Here is a 10434-nt window from a genome sequence, read left to right as displayed (position 1 = left end):
ATTTCACTCTTTCTCATTGCCATGTAGTACTCCATTGTGTATATATACCACATCTTCTTGATCCACTCATCAGGTGATGGGCATTTAGGCTTTTTCCATGTTTTGGCTATTGTTGACATTGCTGCTATGAACATTGGGGTATACTTTCAGATACCAGACTATAACTTTATAATCTTAAGATTTTATAACTTTATAATCTTTAGATATAATTAAGAAAAAAATGTGAGCTTTATTTTTTTTTAAGTTTATTTATTTTGAGAGCAAGAGCAAGAGAGAGAGCACACAAGCAGGGCAGGACAGAGAGAAAGAGGGAGAGAGAGAATCCCAAGCAGGCTCCGTGCTGTCAGCCCAGAACCCAATGTGGGCTTGGTCTCACTAACTGTGAGATCATGACCTGAGTGGAAATCAAGAGTCTGTCGCTCGGGGTGCCTGGGTGGCTCAGTTGGTTAAACCTCGACTTTGGCTCAGGTCAGATCTCACGTTCGTGAGTTCGAGCCCCACGTTGGGCTCTGTGCTGACAGCTCAGAGCCTGGAGCCTGCTTCTGATTCTGTGTCTCCCTCTCTCTCTGCTCCTCCCCATCTCATGCTCTATCTCTCTCTGTATCAAAACTAAATAAAACATTAAAAAAAAAAAGTCTGTCGCTCAACTGAGTCACCCAGGTGTCTCTGTAAATTTCATTTTGATTTCACTTTTCTTAGTCATTTATTTATGGCTTAAATAAGCAAGATATTTTTAAATTTTTTTTTATGTTTTCTATTTATTTTTGAGAGACAGAAAGAGACAGCACAAGTAGGGGAGGGTCAGAGAAAGAGGGAGATACAGAATTTGAAACAGGCACCAGGCTCTGAGCTGTCAGCACAGAGCCTGAAGCGGGGCTCTAACCCATGAACCACGAGATCATGACCTGAGCTGAAGCCGGACGCTTAACCGACTGAGCCACCCAGGCGCCCCAGGAAGATATTTTTTAAAGGAGTGTACTTGCTGTGATAATCACCAGGTATTGTATGTAAGTACTGAATCACTAAATTGTACACCTGAAACTAATATTACATTGTATGTTAAGTAACAGGAATTTAAATAAAAAATTTAAAAGAAAAAATATCTTCTTGGTTTTGTTAATGTTAAAAGCATATATGCTTATAGAAACCTACTAAGTTACTGAAACATGAACTAAAGTGTAAGACTCACCCACAATTCCTTTACAGAAAGACAGCATATTCCTCTGAAGGCCTTTTTAAAAGTTCATAGACTTTTGGGGCACCTGAGTGGCTCAGTCAGTTAGCGTCCAACTTTGGCTCAGGTCACGATCTTTTGTGGATCATGGGTTTGAGCCCCACCCCAGGCTCTGTGCTGACAGCTCAGAGCCTGGCACCTGCTTCAGATTCTGTGTCTCCCCCTCTCTCTGACCCTTCACCACTTGCACTCACTCTCTCTCAAAAATAAATATTTAAAAAGTTCATAAACTTTTTTTACATATGAAATTGTATCACACAGTCTGTTCTGTCAACTTTTTATTTAATTCAATAATTTTTATTTTTTTGATTCCTATTGTAAATAACACAATTACTATACTTGAGTTTTATTTTGAAATTGTTCTTTTGATTCTGTCTTAACTCACAGCTTGGGTTGTAAAAAATATGTAAGATAATATAGATAAAACATGTGGAAACAAATCTGGCAATCAACAAAAAGTAGCTGTTATATCCCCCATCCCACGCATTTATGCAGCACCAAATAATGAGGTGCTAATCAAGAGACGCCAGACACAGATTGGCTAGAATTTAATAATTCCTTCCGCATGTGATATTAGCTATCCCTAAGAAATACTTTAATGACTTGTCAAAATTTCTAATATATAAATCTGAATTAGATACATTTCTTGACTCAACTAATTCTAATATAAAACATACCCATGTAGAATAAATAAGTTTTTGAAAATTGTGTTTTGACTAAATTGTGGGTCCTAAGATCAATTTTGTGAATCTTAAACAGCATTTGTTTTTAAATGCAATGGAATAGAACAGAAAAGGCCAGAGTGTGCACAGTATTTCAGTTATGTGTCTGTGGAGTCAGGACATAAAATGCATTAAAAAATTCTTTTAAATGTTTGTTTATTTTTGAGAGAGAGAAAGAGAGACAGAGTGTGAGTGGGGGAGGGGCAGAGAAAGAGGGAGACACAGAATCCGAAGCAGGCTCGAGGCTCTAAGCCAGCAGAGAGCCTGATGTGGGGCTCAAACCTACAAACTGTTAGATCATGACCTGAGCTGAAGTCGGACATTCAACCAACTGAGCCAGCCAGGGGCTCCTAAAATGCATTTTCAAAGCATGGTCTGTGGTCAGAAATTTTAAAAGATAGTGAAATAAAATCTTTCTTAGGTTACTAATAAGTGAACAAGATAACTAAAACTTTTGTTATTAATAATTCGGACTCAACCATTTATGTGGTAGGCAGAACTGGGAACCTGTGAATACGTTATCTTACTTGGCAAAGAGACATTTTAGATGCAATTAAGTTAAGAACCCTGTGATGGGGAAATTATCCTGTATTATTGGAGTAGGCCTAATCTAATCACATCGGTCCTTAATAGCAGAGATACGACTATAGAAGAATGGTCAGAGGGATGCAGCACTGCTAGCTTCTAAGATGGAGGAAAGAGATCATAAGCCACAGAATGTGGCTAACCTTTAGAAACTAAAAAAAGGCAAGGAAGGGCGCCTGGGTGGATCAGTCAGTGGAACATGTGACTCTTGATCCTGAGGTGGTGAGTTTGAGCCCCACATTGTGTGTAAAGATTACTAAAAGAAATATATAAACTAAAAAAAATTAATAATAATAAAGGCAAAGAATTGGATTCTCTGCCAGAGCCTCCAGAAAGGAATTAGGACCTGCAAACACTCTGACTTTAGTCTAAACGTCTAACCTAAAGAGACATGTGTTGGACTTCTAGCCTACAGAACTCTCAGATAGTAAACTTGTGCTTTTTTAAGCTACTAATAAATTTATGCTGATTGGTTGTTGGTGTTTGTTTATACTAAAGTATAATTAACACACAATGTTACATTACTTTCAGATGTACAATGTAACAATTCAACAATTCTCCCCATTTCTCAGTGCTCATCAAGGTAATGTACCCTTAATCCCCTTTCTCTCTTTCACTCATCCACCCTCCCTCCTTCCCTCTGGCAACCACCAGTTGGTTTTCTGTACTTAAACCTGCACATTTTTGCCAATTTGTTATGGCAGCAACAGAAAACTAATACAATATAAGTCGTATTAACTTAAATTTTCTCAGAAACCACAGGACGCAAAGTATAGTTCAAAATCTGGGGATACAAGAGACAAATAAGAAATTATAATTTTGTAGGTCTCTAAGAATAATTAACAATTTACTATAGTTAATACTAGAGGTTATGACTCTTACCATAGGTATCCATGGAATATCTGAAATGTGGGAAAAACATATTTACGTTCTTTAGTTCTTCCACAGTTAGGTCTCTGAACTTGTACTGAAAAGAGAAAGAAGAGAACCAAGTAAGAACCAGGCTACAAGCAGCCGAACAATTACAATAAACATCGCACAGGCACCACGTGCGAGGCCCCGGGCTCTGAGTTTTATAAACATCGAAAGTATGTGATTTACTCTTTTTAATAATGACCCCATGAAGTGGGCAGCAGGGCTTATGAATGCTCTACTTTCCAGAGATGAAAATGGAAGCTAGAGAATCAAATTAACTTTCTGAGTTAGACAGTTAAAGAGTGAAGCCAGAGCTCAAACTCTGGACCTGGGCCTTTCATCACTAAATCAGACTAAATCTCTAAATACCTCCTGAAAGCTTAAGAAACAGGGCGGAGCACCACCCCTGTCACCACTGTTCCAGATCCAAGACTCATTCTTGAATACCTCCCTCAAGGATTGAGACACCCTGAACTCCCCTCCTAACCCTCCTGGAGTTGCATCCTGGGTTTCAAAGGGAGAACAGAAAGCATTCAAGGGTTTGCGCTCAAGCTGAGTGAACTGCCTTCTCATTTGTCCAGATGTGCTCCCAGAAATGCTGCCTTGACAAAATCATTTAACGTCTTTGAACTTATTTCCTCGTTTGCAAAGAGAAAGAGCCTCCTAGACTTGTGCTGAGGATTAAATGAAGGAAAGAAAAAGTATGTTTAAAATCTATTATCAATCTCAAAATGAATTTGGGGAACAGTTGCATCTGCAATAGTATCAAAAAGAAAAAACTACTTGGAGATAATTTGACAACAAGATGTAAAACTTAGTGGAAAAACTAAAAAACATTGTTGAAATAAATTAAAGTATATCTAAGTAAAAGAAAAGCCATCCCTTGTTAATAGGTCAAAAGAGGGGCGCCTGGGTGGCTCAGTCGGTTGGGCCTCCGACTTCGGCTCAGGTCAGATCTCACGCTTGTGGGTTCGAGCCCCGCGTCAGGCTCTGTGGGGACAGCCAGCTCAGAGCCTGGAGCCTGCTTCCGGTTCTGTGCCTCCTTCTCTCTCTGCCCCTCCCCCTCTCATGCTCTGTCTCTCTCTATCAAAAATAAATAAAACATTAAAAAAAATTTAAAAAAATAGGTCAAAAGACTTCCTATTGTTAAGATGGCAATATTCCCCAACAGAATTCAACAATTCAGTAATTCAATAACCAACAATCCTTATCTATATCCCAAATGGCTTTTGTTTGTTTGCAAAAATTTACAGGCCAATCTTAAAATTCAAAAAATTAAAAACAAAATTACCCTATGACCCAGCAACTGCACTACTAGGTATTTATCCACAGGATCAAAAATGCTGATTCAAAGGGGCACATGCACTCCAATGTTTATAGCAGGGCTCCCAACAATAGCCAAAGTATGAAAGAGCCCAAATGTTTATCAACTGATGAAAGGATAAAGAAAATGTGGTGAATGTATACCATGGAATATTACTCAGCCATCAAAAAGAATGAAATCTCACCATTTGCAACAGCGTGGATGGAACTAAAGCGTATTACGCTAAGCAAAATAAGTCAGTCAGAGAAAGACAAATATCATATAATTTCACTCATATGTGGAATTTAAGAAACAAAACAGATGAACATAGGGGAAGGGAAGGAAAAATAAGATAAAATCAGAAAGGGAGGCAAACCATAAGAGACTCTTTTTTTTTTTTTTTTTTTTTTGAGACTGAGAGAGACATAGCATGAGCGGGGAGGGGCAGAGAGAGAGGGAAACACAGAATCCGAAGCAGGCTCCAGGCTCTGAGGGCTCGAACACAGGAACTGTGAGATCATGACCTAAGCTGAAGTCGAATGCTTAACCACCTGAGCCACCCAGGCACCCCAAGAGACTCTTAAAGGCAGAGAATAAACTGAGGTTTGCTGCTGGGGTGGTGAGGTGATGGGCTAAATGGGTGATGGGCATTAAGGAGGGCACTTGTTGGGATGAGCACTGGGTGTTATAAGTAAGTGATGAATCACTGGGTTCTACACCAGAAACCAATACTATATTAACTAACTTGAATTTAAATAAATAAATTTTTAAAAATTCAGATGGGAATGCAAGAGACCTAGCACTGCCAAAAACAATCTTGTAAAAGATCAGAGGAGTTGGAGGATGCATACTATAATTAAAAGACCAGGTATAATAAAAATACAGAAAATAACAAGTATAGGAGAGGATGTGAAAAAGTCAGAATTCCTGTATGCACAAACCACTGCTGGTGGATAAATGGTGCAGATGCTTTGGAAAAGTCTGGCAGGTCTTCAAAAGATCAAGCATAGAGCTACTGTATGACTAGCAATTTCTCTAAGTTATAGAACCAAGAGGAGTGGAAACATATGTCCACACAAAAACATGCACAATATTGTTCAAAGAAGCATTACTTCTAACAGCCAATAAGTGAAAACAAGCCAAATCTCCATCAACTGATTAATGGATAAATAAAATGTAATATATCCATAAAATGGAATATTCAGCCATAAAAAGAATAAAGAACTGATACATACTACAACATGGATGAACCTTGAAAACATTATGCTAAGTGAAAGAAACCAGACATAAAAGGCCACATATTATATGATTTGTATATGGAATATCCAGAATAGGTAAATCGGTGAAGCAGAGTAGGTTAGTGGGAGCATAGGGCTATGAGATTAGAAGGAAATGGGGAATGACTGCCAATGGATCCTGTTTCCTCTCGCTGAGTCTAAGTTTTTCATTTGCAAAAGACACACAGCTCCAATGCCTACCAACTTCAATAGGTACATATGAGGACCTTATGATTGACATATGGAAAAGTGAGATATTAAACAAAAACGTATACAATAGTAAGTATAGATAGGAAATGATGAATCCACATAAAGCATATATAAGTAAGGGAAAGGCCTCCGGCAACAGCTGTCAACAATTTGCATTAGAGTCTAGAACAGTATAGAAGGGGCGCCTGGGTGGCTCAGTTGGTTGAACGTCAGGCTTCGGCTCAGGTCATGATCTCACGGTTTGTGGGTTTGAGCCCCGCATCAGGCTTGTGCTGACAGCTCAGAGCCTGGAACCTGCTTCAGAGTCTGTGTCTCCCTCTTTCTCTGACCCTCCCCTGCTTGCACTGTTTCTCTCTGTCTCTCAAAAATAAATAACAATAATTTTAAAAAACATTAAAAAAATAGAACAGTATAGAAAATGAGAGGGAAGGGGAAAGAAAATGAGAGAGAAGGGGGAAGATCATTTTAAGATGGGAAAGAATTTGGCAGAAGAGAAAACCCAAGATTATTAACAAGTTGAGGGCAGGAATCCTCTCTTACTCATCTTTGTACCTCCCCCCAGCACTTAGCACAGGGTATGCCTCTGATAAATACAGGCTGACTGGCTGGGAGTTAGCAAAGAGGTAGATTTATATGAGTATGATCCTCAGGACTGGGCATCAAAACTAAGAACTGACCAGTATTAAATACAGCAGGGTGAAATGAGTCCCAGATTCAGGGTCCCTGACTCAGCGTCAACAAAAGTGAATGAAATCACCCCACAAATGTACAGAAGGTTGCACTGCTGTCAGCTGAAATATTCATTTATTATGAATGAAAACAATGTTATGTTTCCTACTTAAAATTATAAGCTGTTTTCTAGATCTTTAGTCCTATGAGAATGCGATTATTAAAGGCTGCGTAAGGATATATACCAGAATTGATTTAATTACAAAACTGCTATAAAAGTTTGTCAATAGAGGGCAAAAGCACTCTTCCTTAGGGCTTGAATACACAAATGTCACTAGTCATATATGTGATTTGCCTTTTTGACATCTAAAAAGACAGACCTATTTTATTTGTCCTAAAATTTTTTTTCACATCATTTTCACTATATATGAAAGAGTATATCTTCTTAGTGTAATATTTAGACATACATTCCATTACTGTTCCTATATCACCTAAAAGAAGTCTGCATAAATTCTCTAAGGAAATATGCCTCAGACAATCCCATGTGCTTTAAGGGCAGAGGCATGCCACTAAAGAGGAAAATTGGGGGCACCTGGGTGGCTCAGTCGGTTAAGTCTCCGACTTCGGCTCAGGTCAGATCTCATTCGTGGGCTCGAGCCCCACGTCAGGCTCTGTGCTGGCGGCTGGCTCAGAGCCTGGAGCCTGCTTCCGGTTCTGTGTCTCCTTCTCTCTCTGCCCCTCCCCCTCTCATGCTCTCTCTCTGTATTAAAAATAAATAAAAACATTAAAAAAAAATTAAAGAGGAAAATTGGCCTGTGAGATTCTAAAGCTAAAGCAATTATACTGTTATAAAAGTCAGTAACACTGAAAAGCTGAGAAGTTACTAAAAGTTTAGCTTTATCTGCTATACTACAGTATTTTACTTAGTACACTTATATTTATAAAAAGTACATAAAAGGATTCTTATATGACCTATGTTCAAATGTAGGACACAATGAGAAATACTTTGTGGCATCATGCCATTAAAAAAATGTTAACAGGGGGCACCTGGGTAGCTTAGCTGGTTAAGTATTCAACTCTCTATTTCAGCTCAGGTCATGATCTCACAGTTTCTGGGTTTGAGCCCCCCTTTGGGCTCTGCACTGCCAGTATGGAGCCTGCTTGGGATTCTCTCTCTCTCCCTCTCTCTCTCTGCTCCTCCCATTAGCTCTCTCTCTCAAAAATAAAAACAAAAATGTTAAAAAAAAATGTTAACAGGAAGGTATCTTACAGATACTAATCCAATCTTACTATTCTATGAGGGAGCAGAGAAAATGTAGGTTACCTGTCCAAGGTAACCCAACAAGGGATGTGGAAAATAGGAACTGGGGAACCAGATAATCTTTCTACACTTAATATTTAAAACAAAGTAAACAGTATATGCACATGTGTATACATATATAGATAGATAGATGCATACACAAACATACACACTAATTTTTAAGACTGAACACCCAAGCACCAACTCACTGACACATGGCTTAGAATAGTAATGTCTAACAAAACTGTCTGCTATGATGGAGATCTATGTGTGATAGATCTAATTTAGTAGCCACAAGCCACATGTGGCTACTGACCATTAAAATGTGGCTGGTGTGACTGAGAAACTCAATTTTTAATTGTATTTACTTTTGACAAATAGCTGCTTGTGGCTACTGGATACCATACTGGACAGCACAGACCTCTCCAACACCATTACATCGTCTGAGTCCTCCTCTCACCCATTCAACTGCATCTCCTGAATTGTATATTCACTTTCCTTTGCTTTTGTCTTCTGGTTTTATCATGCATGTGTGTGATCCCTAAACAACACAGTATTTAGTATTTATATTCATTGTTTAGTTTTAAATTTTAATTTTGTTGGCTTTATCAAAACATAATTTTGCATATAGCCTCCAATTTTTTTCACTCAACATCATGTCTCTAAGATTCGTTTGTATTATTGCATATTGTAGCTCACTCATTTTCACTGCCATATAGTAGTGTTTTCCATTGTGTGAATATATAACGAATTATCCTTTCTTCTGTTAATGTACACTTGGGTTGTTTCTAATTTTTAGTTAGAATAATTCAGCAAATATCTGTTGCTTCATATACTCTGAATTCTTTATGGTAGCCACCTTGATGTACAAGGAATATAAAACCCACATAATCAAATTAGCAAGGCCAACTTGTTCTTCAAAATGGTTAAATAACCATTTAACCACCAGCAGAGTGGTTGAGGCAAGTTCATCCTCCAAATCATCTGAACTATCTTAATATGCTAATCTAATGAGGGAAAGATTATGAAGTTCTTTTTCTACTCTCAACTTTAACAGTTCTTCCCACTGAACAATAAATACATCATGCTCCCCTTAAAAATCTTGATAGAGCGATTCTCTGAAGAGGAGACACAAAAGGTGTAATCGTAAGTAAGATACTTCTCTTCCTACAAGAGGATACATCTACACCTGTCACAGTAGATAAAATCATTCAAATCAATTAAATAAGCATTTCTAATCTTGAGGCTTCACAACCTCGCACAGATGTACACTGCCCCGACTAAGTCAAATCCCACAAAACCATACATGTATGGTTTCTGCATGGGGAAGTTTTAAGGAAGCATTAAGAGTCTCTTAACTAGAAGCTGGTGAAAAGGGAATTGCCTCAGAACATGCGTTGGTGGGGGGAAGTCAAAGAGACTGGACCAAAGAGCCTGGACTAACCTGGAAACTGGAGCTAGTCATGCCCTAGAAACGTAGGTTAGACATCTGGGTCACGCCTCCCGCTCAACCTTTTGAACATTAAGAGGATCTCTTCTGGGCCTTCAAGCCCTGTCTTCATTCCTGTATCTACTCAAGGCTTTCATCACTGCGGTCAGGCATAGTGCTAGGGAAGGGCCGTCAGAGTCCATCGCATTGAGTAAATAATTGTAAATAAATAATTACTCCACGATGTGATAATCCACACTTCTGAGGGCGAAGGCAAGCAGGGCGTGATTCTATCTTGCAGGGAGTGACACCTGATCTGAGTCTCAGAAAGGAAGAGTGCAAAGCAAGAAAAAAAGGGGCAGGCCAGGTAGGCAGAGAGAAAGGCGTGGTTAAAGGCACAGGCGCGAGCTGGGAGCTGATCCCGAAACACTGGTGGCGTGAGATCTCACACCTGGTGGAGGCCAGGGGGTTCGGTGTCGTGGGTGGAGCCACAGCCCCGGCCCCGGGGAAGCGGGGCTCCGCAGGGAGAGGCCCGCGGCCTCCCCCGGGCCACTCCCCAGAGACTGCTTCTGGTCAGCCCGCCTCCGCTCCAAACGCCGCGACTAGAATGGGAAACCTCAGGAGGAGATAGCCCAGTCCCGACACCCCGGACCCCCAAACCCGGTCCGGCGGGCTGCCTGCACCTTGCCCAGGAGCCGTCTGAGACCCTCGCAGTCGAACTCCATCTCCATCCACGTCCTGGACCCAGGTTGCGCGACCCGAATCCGTAGACCTCCTTCCGTGCGGGTTC

The 10434-nt window shown here is 39.9% G+C and overlaps 1 protein-coding gene across 5 annotated transcripts in view; it reads right to left on the bottom strand.

Moving 5' to 3' along the window:
• Positions 1-10434, bottom strand: part of UEVLD (UEV and lactate/malate dehyrogenase domains) — a 40838-nt gene extending 30404 nt beyond the window's left edge. For all 5 annotated transcript variants that reach the window (XM_029914649.1, XM_029914650.1, XM_029914651.1 and 2 more), the window contains exons 1-2: positions 10328-10434; positions 3424-3508 (exon numbers count right to left, since the gene is read on the bottom strand). In XM_029914649.1, coding sequence (XP_029770509.1) covers positions 3424-3508; positions 10328-10375 — 133 coding nt within the window. In that variant the 5' untranslated portion in view covers positions 10376-10434. The remainder of the gene's footprint in view (positions 1-3423; positions 3509-10327) is intronic.

Source organism: Suricata suricatta, chromosome 11 (assembly GCF_006229205.1).
Source record: "Suricata suricatta isolate VVHF042 chromosome 11, meerkat_22Aug2017_6uvM2_HiC, whole genome shotgun sequence".
Lineage (NCBI taxonomy): Eukaryota > Metazoa > Chordata > Mammalia > Carnivora > Herpestidae > Suricata > Suricata suricatta.
Note: the sequence above shows the minus strand (reverse complement) of the source record. Positions and strands in the feature narration are given on the sequence as shown.